We start from the raw sequence: 13682 nt of genomic DNA, 5'->3' as shown, positions 1-13682 counted from the left end.
TGATTTCAGAGAGGAAGGGAGAGGAAGAAAGAGATAGAAACATCAGTGAGAGTGAATCATTGATTGGCTGCTTCCTGCACGCCCCCTACTGGGGATCGAACCTACAACCCAGGCATGTGCCCTTGACTGGAATCGAACCTGGGACCCTTCAGTCCGCAGGCGGATGCTCTGCCCACTGAGCCAAACCAACTGGGGCAATTATATTTCTTTTATTACCTGAAAGTAAAGTCTCTTGAAACTTGTACTAGAACTAGTTAACATTTGGAAAACAGCTCTACAAAGACTATACATGGTCTGTTCTCAGGCACCATGGCAAGCCAGCAACTGAGGGCAAGAGCTTTATCTCAAGAAAACCAGCCTGCCAGGAACGTGGGACCCGTTGTGGCCTCCATGGGGCTTGTCCTGACTTCTTTACTTGACCTTATAGGGTCATTGCCAGGATGTCAGTCACAAAATGAGGTCTGAGGACACCCTGATTTCAGAGGAAAGGCAGCAGTGAATTGAATATACAATTGGTATGGCAGCCCACAGTTCTCTGAATATAGCAGCCAGGGCACTGCCGCTTCTGGATTCCATGTCTTGAATTGAACCATGCTTGGGCCAGGCAAGGCCATAATGGCTCAAAGGAATTGTGTGTGAGCAGATAAAAATCCAATAGAGGGGACAGTGTAATTGAGTTCACGAATGCACAAACAGGGCAGGGGGAGAGGGGTATACAGTGAGACACTCCAGAGAAGTGCTGTTAGTGACGATGTGAGAAGTAGAATATTGGAAAATATCACCGATGAACTAATGAGATAAATTCAGTCATTCCTTCCCAAACCAAAGACTCCTTCCATGACCTGTTGGTGTCTGCACTGATGTGGGATAACACTTTAGGGAGTGACACGACATTGGGAAACTGATCTCCACCGTCACCTCACCTGCAGGACCCCACTGCTGAGGCTCGGACACACTCAGGGAGTCAAGCTGCTTGAACATTAACGGTGTTGAGACTTAAAATTGAGATTATAAGCGATTCCTTAATATGATTTGGAGACAAGAATTTGGGTACATAGTAACTTTTCCAGGTTACGGAAGGGACGGTGCCCTCAGTCTGCCATAGCCAAGGCAATACTTCCCGTGGACTTCTCTGTGACACGGATGGACGAGGCGCTGGGAAGACCTGCGTGGGGTAGAAGGTTTTACAATGCTGCTCTCTGGACCAGCTTGTGTTCCCTCAGATCTGAGCCCCTCCAGAGTCCGTGGATCAATGGAGTACATCAGACCTTACAGACTTACCATCCGGCCTGACTTCCAGGGGATCTCACTCACCTGAGCATGTCCCTGTGAAAGGACTTTCTCCAAGCCTTCTAGCTGGGTCAAGGACGCCGAAACACCGGTTCCAGAAAGTACAAGGAGCCTTTCGCCCAGACTTTCTGGTTGTTTGTGACCAGACTTGCATTGTTACACAGGCTCTGGCCTAATTTCCGCAAAGCTTTCAACACCAAGGATGAAAGGCATTCCAGGGCTGAAAAGGATTCTGTCCTCAGCCACACTAGGGCTGTCAGTGGTGATGCCAGCTGCCTGCCACTGCTGACAGGATTAGGGAAGAACCCTTTCATGCCACTGACACTGTTAACCGCCACCCGTGGAAAGGAGATCCGTTGTTTCCATAAAGAAATACAAATCGTCATTTTGCTTTCAGATTCCCCAGAATGAGAGGGCTCCGAAGGGTGGCAAAGAGGCAAATGAGAGGAGGTGTCCCCTAAATGCCAGGCTGCTGCCCGAGGCAGAAGATGGGGGTTGGGTGAGGAACTACAGCTCAGTTACCTGCGGGGCTTTACAAAGAGAGAGAAGATCCAGGATTGGCCTGAGGACTGAGCCAGCAAGTCCAAGAGCCAGCTAGAGGCAGAGGCCAGGGCCAGCTGTAGCTGGTGAGCACCAGCCCTGCTGGCCTGGCCTGCTCCTCCTGGGATTGTCTTTAGAAACGCTCAGGTGAAAGAGGAGAGAGGAGATGCAGCGAGGGCCGGAGAACAGGGCCTCTGAAAGCCGAGGAGGGGTAAGAGACCCTGTGTGTGCAAGAAACGGCTAAATGTCCGATTCCTGAGTGCAGAGTTTGTACAATGGCCCCAGGAATATACTAATGGCCTTGAGGACTTCAGGTTTGAGGGAACTGCAAATAAGAAAGCAACAAGGAGGATGGGGTCCCAGGTGCCCTTGGGGTCGGGTGCTCAGGTAACACCATTTTTTGTATTAACACGTTTCTAGCAAATGCAAACAGTTTGATAGCTTCGAATAGCTTTAGCAGTGAATCAGACAGGCTTTTTGAAGTTCCTGTAAGAATTCCTCCCTCATTCCTTCCCATCTGATCTCCTCCTCCTCACACAAGCTGTTCTTAGAGCACAGATAGGACTGTCAGCCAGAGTGGGACCACATTTCAGATATCTTATGTAACATTTACTGATCTTCAGAACCTTCTGCTTAAATGTATAGCTCTGACCTTTTCACCTGTTTTCCCCGTCATCTATATTTACCCTTGGCATAAACTACCACTTTTGCTCCTGCCCTCTATCCTCTTGCTGCCCCCCACCCTTTACTCCTAGGTCCTTCTCTTTTTTATCCCCATCCCTTCTCTCCTTGCTTTCATGGTGCTGCATGTAGTTTTAGCACTACACAGCTGTGCTTCTCAGGCTAACTCTCTTGGCCTTCATGGCAGGAAGTTGAATGTCAAGTCCAGGTCCCTTAGCCTGACACACTGAAGAGTGGCTGGCTTCTCCAGGCTCACCTGTTCGCCCCCACATCCCAACAAGCAGCCTCAGAAGGCCTGAAAAGACAGTGGGGACTCTCATCTTGTTCCCTCCCTTTAGTCTCACTGGCTATACCTTCTTAGTGTTGGACTTCGAGGAGTCTGGAGTGATTCATCACTCCAAGTCAGCCTCATGCAGCCCTGGTCTGACTTCAGCCTGATTTAGACCCCTGGGAGTTAGTTAGTGGCTGGGGAGTTCAAGACTGAGGACTGCCTGAACCTGTGGGCTTTGTGGACATGGTCTTCACATCCTCTGCAGCCACTCAAGGCCCTCCTAGAGTTCCTCCTTCCCAGGTGTTCTTCTTCCAAGGCACTGGTGGCAATGGAGCTTACATACATGTAAGCTCCAGACCGTAATTCTGGGATTGAGCCCCATCAATGTACAAATAATTGACCAAGAAATGAATTGATCTATACTTGCACAAGAAGTTTCACTCATGGCTAAAGGGAAAGAGTTTGGTTTGACCCAAGGCAATCAGAATCTGTAAAATCAGCAGAATTTGTGTAAAATTAGGTGAGAAAGGTGTTCCCATAATCAGGTTTTTTAGAGGAAGCCCAAAAACCAACTTAGATATGGTGAGCTCATCTTGCAGAGCTGTTGTTGGACTCCAGCAATGCTACAAAAGCTCAAGTCCTCACAGGAATTTACCCTGCAGACAGACTCAGAGATAGGATTTCAGAGGAAGCCTGCACTTGGATGAACAAAGCAAAGGATTTTGAATGTTTTGCATCAGCTTTTTTTTTTTTTTTTTTTTAGAGAGTTTGGCTCAATCTGTAATGCCATTTACCTGGTTGTGACTTGGCTCAGAGTCCGTAAGCAGGTGTCTTTTTCCATTTCTGTTGTGTACGCTTCTTGGACAGCCTTCCAGCAGGGGGCACTGCTACAGCTGAGTGCATGTCAGGGCTGCCTAGGAACACTAGCACAGGGATCTGTTCTGCGTAGGCAAGCTGAGGGTAAATATGGGTTAATAAAATTCCCATTTTATTAACTTTGTAGCCTACTACTTTGAGGTGAACTTATATATTTTTTTCATGTCTATACAAAATTCTGCAACTCTATGTGTAATTCATTCTCATAACAATTATAGCAATAATTTTATTTTTGGAGATTGAATCACCCTATCTTGTCACGACAGGAGCTACAAATGCCCAAGATAACCGAAGCAGGAGATTATCTGTGCTGGGGGCAGGGGGAAGAGGTAGTGAGCATAGGAAGATAAAGATTTTTTTTTGTTTGACTGTTAAACAACAACCTGAATGACTTCATTGCATCTGTTCTTTTTAAGCAACACTTCAGAGACCAAGGAAGCACACTGATCATCTCCTGTGATTTAGTAGGAGGCAGTATAATCCCTGGTTTACAAAACAAGAAACGGGTTTAACATGAGAGAAACCAACATCAAAAAGAGATTCCAAATCCATGAAGAAGCAACTAGCCCCTGGATTTAAAACATACATCAATGCGCTGGAGAGCAGAGTCTCTCATCAGGGCCGGGTTCCCAGGCAGAGGACTGGGCCCCCTGCAACCACACCTTGGCACTCTCAGCTTTGACAAAGTGCACTCTCTCCTCTCACTTCCTTCTTCAGATCTGCTCTTAGATTTATGACAGTATCATAAGGTGTTTACATAGCATCATGAGGTGGGAATGTTATGTGTGCACTACAATAATCCATATGAACGCAGGGATTGGCTGCAATTTACTGTCTCACTGGATGGCTGTTCTGAATGCATTAGCATCAGAATCTGCTCCTGAAGGAATGAATAACAAGATCTCAGCTCTTGTATTATTCTTTCTCATTTTTAACTGTTTTAAATGAAGAGAAAGCATGACCAGAAGAATTACCTCTGTGTGTTCTCTAAAACAGCACAGGGTGGGAAGGAGAGGTAGCCTGTCCATGTCATGCAGATTGGAAATTAGGCTGAGCTCAGTTCAAGATGCTTGCCATTGAATACTGCTAAGAACAAAGCAAGCAGTATTCAGTGTAAATAGTCATCTGAGACTGTTAGAATGTGTCTTTCAGAGCTTGATGTTAGGTATTAGGTTAAGATAGTAAATTAATAGGGAATTCTAAAATTTGCTCTCCAACCTAAAATATTTGTTGTCCTCTTGTTTATCTTGACTAGTAGGCAGGCTCTCTCTCTCTCTCTCTCTCTCTCTCTCTCTCTCTCTCTCACACACACACACACACACACACACACACACACACACACACAATCTCTCTCCCTGGATGCACCACCGTTGTTCCCAACCCCTTTCTTGCTTCACTTTCCACAGACTGGCCACGTAGCTAACTCATGAGCTAGAGTACTTGGATCTAATAAACAGAAAAACAGCTGGAATTGTTCTTCTCTTCAGTCTTTATTTGCTACTGTCATTCCTTTATCCATCAATGAAAATTGTGGAGGACAGCAGGAGGTCATCCACGTGTGAAGTGGCATGTGCCAGCTGACTGAGTGATGCTAACCATGGCCCCACGTTAGCAGAGGTAACAGTGGGCATCAGCCCCTGGGCCTGGAGGGGAGGCCACCTCCCACAGTAGTTTGGCCAATAAAACATGAAGAACAGTTGCATTCTTTGTCCTTTTTATTTCTTTAATAACAAAAAAAGAAAACAAAAACCTATAATTTATAAGCTATTTTTGCTATCTACATTATATAGAAAATATAGACTCTGTTTACTTTATAACACACATCTTTTTCCCTTGATAAATAATTCTTTAAAATATCTAGTATACATGCCTTGACTTTTTATACATAAGTTTGGTTTTATACATATACATACATATATACTCAGCTTCTTTTAAAATCGACTTTCTAAGTCGATTCTGATTGTAGGTGATGCAGCAAAACAGAGTTGGGATTTTCAAAATGTCATTGGCTGATTATTATAGATGGCCTTGGAGTTTGCTCCCGGTGGTTGAGTATAACATAGGAAAATGTCTTTTCTTAGGGAGTGGACTTACTAAGTTCATTTTTTGTGACTCAAAATTTAGCAGTGCATTGCATTTTTACCTTTACACCCTCTTAACTCTCACCCTGTCTCATAACCACAGCTGTTGAATTTGACCTGTGGTTGTAAATTAGGTTTCTGATTCCATTGTCTTTATTCTGGAGGTGGGGGTTGGGTGGGATTCGGCATTCTAGTGACATCCTCGGTGAAAGTAAATGCAGTTGCATCTGCAGGGACTTTGAGGTTAAGTGATGGCCACACTGATTTTTAGTGGTAGACCCAGGACTAGAAGCCACGTTTTCTGTCTAAGTCACATCCTGCTGCACACAGCACCTTCATAGCTCTCAGGTGGGGAGAGGGAGGCTCAGAGAGATGAAATGACTTGTCTGAGGTCCCATGGCTACTTAGTGGAAGAGTTGCAATTAGAACTCAGACCTGCAAATGGACTGTATTTCCTGAGTTGTTGCAGCTGAATCAATTTTCTAGAAACTCATTTATGTCTTGAAGGTACTCACAAAAACAAGCTGTTTAAGGTTTCCCACTGTGACTATAATATGAACAGTTATCTCTAATTTGTATGGTACTTGGCAAGGCTGGAGACATAAATCCAGATGTGGGCCTTTGGGATTTCCTGAGGCCAGTTCTAATAACACCCCCCTCCCTCCCCCGCAACACACACCCCTCTCCTAGATACAGATCTGGCTTAGGACTCCTGTTCCACCCACTGCCCACGTTTATTGGCCATCAAAGTCCTGAAGTTTATGGAACAGAGGTCATGACATTGGAGAGCTCATGATTAAAAAACGATCAAAGCCCCGCATTTCAATTCCCTTTTGAGAACAGGGAGGAGGACAACGGAAGGAAAGCTGTCTGCGTCTGCTCTGTGGCTTTGTCTTTACCAGCAGCAGGCATTCCCTCCCTAGCGGGCAAGTGTGCAGGTGGGAACGCTGGGTTTCAGGGGACAGCCCTGAGTCCAGCTTCGGGGACAAGTGAAGCTCCCTCCTCCCCCCACCCCCACCCCCACCCCCACCCCAATGCTGCTTTAAGAGGTGATGGGCTCAAGTGCTCTCATTGGAGTCCGGAGGTGCAGCCAGTACCATATCCGAGTGACCATATTAGTTAACAGTGGGAAGTGGGGGCCTACCAACCTTTTCCTTCCCCACATCACAGTCCCTGTTTCTGGAGCCCTTGGGAGGACCACTGAAGTGTCTGGCTCTCAGGCTACTAAAGTGTCGCACTGTTGCATCTTGACTCTTGCACCCTTTTTTGTTTACACCAGCAGTGAGCAGAGGAATAACAAGACCATGTCCTGGGGGGTGGCCCTATGCCTAGTGCGGCAATCACAAGCTTGCCTGGGCGGGCGGCCAGGGCTGACAGTAAAACCACGGGGTCACCCTGTCTCTGCTTCATAGTTGTGTGACTCTGGCAAGCTCCTCTTTCTTTCAGAGCCTTGATTACCTCATGTAACGTGGGAGTAACAATCCCCAATACTAAAGGGTTGTTTTTGTGGACTAAATGAGATAATGAACTTAAAATCCCTGCACACAATGGATATCAAGAAATGGCGGAGCACAGGAAGTACTCGTTGGCTGTGCAGAGGAAAAAGGCTCTGGGAGAAGTTCTTCACGAACTGGAGTTGGCCAAGACTACTGCCATGGAACAGATACACCGACACAACGGTATTTGCTGCCAGGTAGGCTAAGGAGTTTCTGTGGATCTTGCTCCACCTCTCCCATTACAGGGAGAGTCATGAAGAAGCTGAGAGTGGTCATGCACTCTCTCTCCAGAGGAAAACAGAAAGAATCCGACAAGCCCAGAGCATGTCCACACACTGTGGATGCCATGTAGGAACCCCTGGCCTACCCCCCTCTCAGAATTTGGAATTTGAGACATCAGCAGAGGCAACCGGCGGCATGAGCCAAAACTTCCAGCAGCAGAGGCATCCACACAAGGATGGGACTAAATGTGATGACCCTAAAGTGGTGCCCCTATTACACCAGCTCCTTGAAACACTAAAAAAGTGGAAAGAGCTGGATTATTGCTGGGACTTGTCCGGGGTCAAAGTCAGCTGATAGTACCCAGACCCCCAAGGGTGCTGTTCGATGCTGGGCTTTGTTTCAGCAAGCTCTGTTAAAAGCTTGAGATTTTAGCTTCATAGTGCAATTAAGTCTCTGCTAGTGGTAGGACAGGCGCAAAAGGAGCACTAAAGAAGCAGCTTAACCCCATTTACTACAATTTTTGTATTAAAAAAAATTAACTATCTCAGTCCTTTCTTCCTCTCATTCCTGCATTTACCTACTACATGCATGTCAGTAGGTAACATTTGACTACATTTACTAAAATATTTTTCATGCTTTTAAAAAGTATATTCTTTCTATATACCCTAGCCTCGAAGAAGAATTTTTGTTTTAGACACTGAATAATTTTTCGCAGAGCTCAGACACCTTCAGGGGAAAATAACTCCCAAGTAATTTGGTAAGTACAGAAACTTAAAACCCCAGGAAAATCCCTAGATTATAAATGACTTAGAAAAATGAGGCCCATACAGTCATTTAGTTTCCTTTTCCTTCATCCTTAATCACAGCCTTTCAGGCTAGCTAGGACACCACCACTCCCCCACCCCCACCCCCACCCCAAAAAAACGCAAAAAACAAAACAACAACAACAAAAACGGGAAAAACACACACAAAAAGTTCCATTCAGTTTCCACAAAAGCTGTCCAGAGGGCAATTCAGGAGAACCTGAACCAAAACAGCCCATGGCATGGCCCTCTGCTCAAATTATTACTGCGAGACTTCCATTCTACCAAATCTCTAGTTTTGGACACGTCATCGTGAAGCCTGAAAACACATCAGGGGCTAGAAGGTACCTGGAGAGTTTCAGCTGACTAACCTGTGTTGTGGTGAGGCCCCCAAAGTAGAGCGATGTTTCCAGGGAGGCAGTCCTTGCTCCTCTGAGCCAGAAAATGACCACGATCCCCATGATGCTTACACAGCCACACCACACCCATGGACAGCCTGGGCTGCACAGTAGATTGACCCGGGAGAAGCATGGAGGCTGCAACTGATGACACTGTTTGTTTTCAGATTCCGCCTTGGCAGAGCCTGGGAGTGAGCTCTTGACCCCTTAAGTTCCCTTCTAGCTCTACTGTCAGGCATAGGAAGAGAAGCCTGAGCCTCAGTTGTGAGCTGTGAACAAGTCCTAGTTTCTACATCCAACCTTGACAAATGTCTTGCTGGGATGAAGGACTAAGAAAAGATAAAAGGGTAATTCTGTTTTCAAAATGTATATGACTTGGCCTTTCTTTCAAGATTTGTCCTGAGTTTTTAAGAGCGATTTCAGTGACATTGGGTGGCAGTGAGCATTGATAAACCCATGTGTGTGTGTCAGGTTGTTCCCTTTGGGCTGCCTGTTCTGAGCCTGCAGTTCGCCATCTCCAGTGAAAGCTCTGTAAGCAGAGGGTGACAAGAGAGACAAGAGACCAAGGAGTAGAAGAATATGTTTTTTCCAACATCAGCTTCTCAATCCTACATGAAAATACACCTGAGAGGCCTCTAAACCCCATTTTAGAAACATTGAAACTTATGTTCCTTGTTGTCCTTTTGTTCAACACCTATTACATTTGGGAGGGGGGGGGGGCGGTACCAGAATCATGAAAACAAAGGTCAAAGCTAGAGAAAAGAGCCTTTACTTCTTTTTAGGGGAAGTGGATTATATCTGAGTGGAACTGAAGACTTGCCTTTTACATCCACCCACAGAGCTGCGTGAAACTCCTAAAAGCCCTTCCCTGGCTTGTAGGGGGCATGGGTGTTGGAACACAAATCCAGGGCTGGCTCCCTTTCCCTTCTGGGGGGAACCCCCAGTGCAACACTGGGGCACGCAGCTGCCCCACCTCTTGAGGGCAGCTATAAGCTTGCAGTCAGGCCCAAACCTCCTCGTCTCCTTGGCCTTAACTGGGGAGCCAGGTGAAAGGACAACCTCGATACTTCAGCATGGAATCCCTCTTACACTCAACTCTCCACCAGAAGTAGTGTTATAAGATGGCTTCTTGCAGTTTTTTAATTGCTGACGAGTTCAAAGGGATATGCTATTCTCTGCCCCATCTGTTTCCATGCAGAATATATTCTTGCTCTCTCATTTTGGCTTAAAGAAGCCCTGTCTCTGCTGGCATTCCCGGCACTCCCTTACCCCACTTCAGGCCAGGTGAAGGGCAGCGGGCCAATTGGGAAGACACTCCCTCCTGCTTCCTATGAGGAAGACCAATCAATCAAGAAAGCTGTACACTTTGTTGCCAAGTACTTTTGCCTCCGGACACTTAAAGTGGCTTCCTGGAATTTGAACTTTCTCAGTAGCCCATTGCACCCCCACCTTTCCCCAGGCCAACAGGCTTGTGTGGACATGGGAGGATGTGCCTTCTCCTGCGAGATTTTTTGTGGGGGGCAGAATAGGGAGGCCACACCAACTGAGCTTGACCTCACCGGAGCATTTGGCTTGCAAAGGAGGCCAAGGTATGGGGAGTGGATGAGGTGAAGGGGAAAGGCATCCCTCCTTGCTCCTCACAGTAAAGGGCAACAGAGGCAGCTAAACCTCCTCCCTTTCATGCAAATGCCCAGCAGGGATGATCTCAGGAAAGGCAGGTCCTCTGAACACTCCCGGGCTATTTACTCAGCATCCTGACAGTCTTGTTTGGGCCCCTCACCTGGGCTGCGGTTCACCTCAGATACCACCTATTCCCACTGTCCCTCCACCTCCCCATCCCCACACTCTTGGACGCTACCTCTTTCCCTCTGGGCCCCACGCAGAAGGCCTAAGTCCCCTAGGTCCCCAGTCTGCGCTAACAGTACAAGGACATCCTGCTCCTGCGCATGGCCTCGCTGATCAGGTAGGCGGGGCTCAGCTCCGGCTCCTCCGTCATGACGGCAATGTTCTGCCACTCGCCCGTCTGGCTGGACCTCTTGATGGTGTCTACCACGCACAGGGCGTACAGGCAGTCGTCGAAGGTGGCAGCCATGGTGAGCGGCCGGCCATCCCACGTGCGCCGGTCGTCCTGGTCCTGGAAGGCCTGGCGCACGGCCTGCATCATCTTGATGGTGCCCCGCAGGTAGGGCGAGGGGATGTCGCTGAAGGCCTTCTCCGGCAGCAGGGAGTTGCGGACAGGTGTGGAGTCCTGCAGCAGCAGCTCCTGCTCCGGGGCGCTATTGCGCTGCCCATACAGGTCCGTGCCCACCGCCAGCAGGCGCCCCGCAGAGCCCACCACGGTCACGTCCTGCTTGAACTCTCCGGGCACGTTGAAGTTCAGGGTGACGGTGCAGCACACCCCGCCCTCCAGCACCATCTGGAAGGTGCAGAAGTCATCGCTGGTGATCTGGCGGATGCCCTTGATGTGGTCGGTCTGCTTCACGAAGGTCTTGAGCAGCCCGTGGACCTTGAGGCCTTCTGGCCAGTGAGGAAGGTGAGCAGGTCGATGATGTAGGTGCCCACCGAGTGCAGGCCGCCTCCGCCCATCAGGTCGTCGCAGCTCCCAGTTGTACTTCTTGCCCAGCAGGCTGCCGCTGTGCACCTGCACCTCGCACACCAGCAGCTCGCCCACGTAGCCCTCCTCGATGAGCTGCTTCATGCGCACGAAGGCCGGCAGGAAGCGCAGCACGTTGCCCATGATGCTCATGAGCTTGGGGTAGTAGTGGGCGGCCGACATCATGCGGAAGGCGTCCAGCGGCGTGGCCGTGCGGTCGCAGATGACATTCTTGCCTATGCCTGCGGGCGGGAGGAAAAACAGCGGATCAGGGCACTGGATGCGGAGGGAGCAGAGAGTGGTGGGGGTGCTATGCCCCCAACTGTTAATTCTTGGAATGGGAACCAGACCGAATCAGATATCCTTATTACAATTAAATATTTTATAACACCTTTTATTTATGCAAAAACAACATATTCTATATATTCCAATATTTTATATACAATTATTAAATAGCTAAGTTGATTTACTTAATTTTAGTATAAACCATCAGCAATGATTTAAATATTGATTTATTGAAACATTTTAAATAGCCTATATTTTATGTTTAAAATATAAAATACCTCATTTAATATTTTATGTATATACAAATATTTTACTTATAAAGTATATTTAAAATATTTAAATATAGAACATGAGTTCTATTAAATTATGCAATATAATCTTTACAAATATGAAATATGTATTATTACAATTATCTTACATAGGAAATGCTTTAAGTTTTATTTTTATGTAAAATAAAATTTTATTTAAAATGCATTATTAAAAATATCATATGGAGAGAAAAGAATAGGTCTCTATCTGGACAAAATCAGAATACATAAGCTTAAATCAAGGCCAAGGCCATTCTGATTAAGTATGAGGAAGAATTTCTTAATGATATCCTTCAAAGGCCTAAGCTTTTAGCTGCCTCCCCCACAACCACCAACAAAGGATTATATTTTGAGTGTTACCTTGCTTGTTTACTGTGCATTATGGGTTAGGGCTGGCAGCGGTCACAGATGTGCTAGTTGAATGTTTTCTGACTCCTTATGGGAAGAACAGATACTATCTGCGGGTGGGCAGTGACCAGTTCCTCCCTGACTGCCATCTGTCTCACAGTGAGGTTCAGTGCTTTTGGCCAAAGGAGCTGAGGCCCAAGAAGAATCAGGCTTATGTGATGACTTGAATGAGTGCATAAATTGCAGGTGGACGCAAGCCCTTGAGGAGAATGGGTTCTGGGTGTAGAGAAAACAAGGGGCTAGGGGGAAGGAGAGTGACAGGGAAGGAGAAAGGGACTCATTCCGCAGAAGCCAAGAGTCAAGGAAGAAAAACAACTCAGCCGAACCTGGAGGAACAGCCAGCTGGAACTCAGAATAACACAACAACAATAACTGAATTATACAAATTTTGTTAGCAAGCCAGGAAGCTAGGTAAAAAGACGTAAGGAGCCCAGCCAGCATGGCTCAGTGGTTGAGCGTCAACCTATGAACCAGGAGGACACAGTTCAATTCCCGGTCAGCATACACGCCGGGGTTGTAGACTCGATCCCCAGTGTGGGGCATACAGAAGGCAGCCGATCAATGATTCTCTCTCATCACTGATGCTTCTCTCTCTCCCCCTCTCCCTCTCCCTTCCTCTCTGAAATCAGTAAAAACACATTTTTAAAAAATGACTTGGGGAGCTTCTGAGTCAAAGCATGTGGCTACCCATGGTAGGGCCCTGTTGTCCAGTCATACTCTGCACATAGACCCTCTAATGGGGACCCGGGCACTCTCAACACAGACACAGGAGATACCGCAGGGCTGTGGGATGATGAGACACACACACCCATGCCTGTCCCGACTGTGGGCACCCGACTTGGCAAAATCCATGAAATCTCACCACAAGGTGAGCTGAGCTAGGGTTCTGTGGACACCTGGACAAGGCCACAGCCTGGAACACGGCTCTCTCTTCCCATTGGAAGAACTAGTCCAACAACAGACACGGTCAGAACAGAGTGCAGAAAATAAATACAATCAGTGGCTATGAATTTCCATGTGCACATCTCATTCTGGCCCTGAGTGGAAGGCTGGAGCCTGCACAGTGACATCTCCTTATTAGGAAAGCTGGTGGCTTCCTGATGACCATGAGTGAGCAATAAGAAGCACCTTTAACTTTCGGCAACCAGGCTCCAGCAGAGGGATGAGGAAGCACTGGTTTAGCAACCAGAAATGCCATGCACCTGCATAACTTAACGTTCCAATAATATGATCCTGTAGGCATTAGGCTCATGTAACACCAGCTCATGTGGGCAGGAGCAGATTTACATGTAAATGCATTGGTAGGCCACTGCAGGGACAGGTGACAAATGCTGCCCAAATCTGCCTCATACCAGTTGGGTACAGGCTGTGCTGTGGCCTCTCCTATATCCTACCTCAAGGTCCCCAAAACCAGGACCCCTGACTGCCAT

At 47.3% G+C, this 13682-nt stretch overlaps 1 protein-coding gene across 1 annotated transcript in view; it reads right to left on the bottom strand.

Annotated features, from left to right (window-relative positions):
• Window positions 1-9228: 9228 nt before the first annotated feature.
• GFOD1 (glucose-fructose oxidoreductase domain containing 1) overlaps window positions 9229-13682 on the bottom strand; it is a 107071-nt gene continuing 102617 nt past the window's right edge. The window contains 3 exon segments of the mRNA XM_006091771.3: window positions 9229-11169; window positions 11172-11259; window positions 11261-11493. Of these exon segments, the coding sequence (XP_006091833.1) occupies window positions 10574-11169; window positions 11172-11259; window positions 11261-11493 (917 nt within the window). The 3' untranslated portion in view covers window positions 9229-10573.

The sequence above is a fragment of the Myotis lucifugus genome, unplaced genomic scaffold (assembly GCF_000147115.1).
Source record: "Myotis lucifugus unplaced genomic scaffold, Myoluc2.0 scaffold_95, whole genome shotgun sequence".
Lineage (NCBI taxonomy): Eukaryota > Metazoa > Chordata > Mammalia > Chiroptera > Vespertilionidae > Myotis > Myotis lucifugus.
This window is presented reverse-complemented; position numbering and strand designations above follow the sequence as displayed.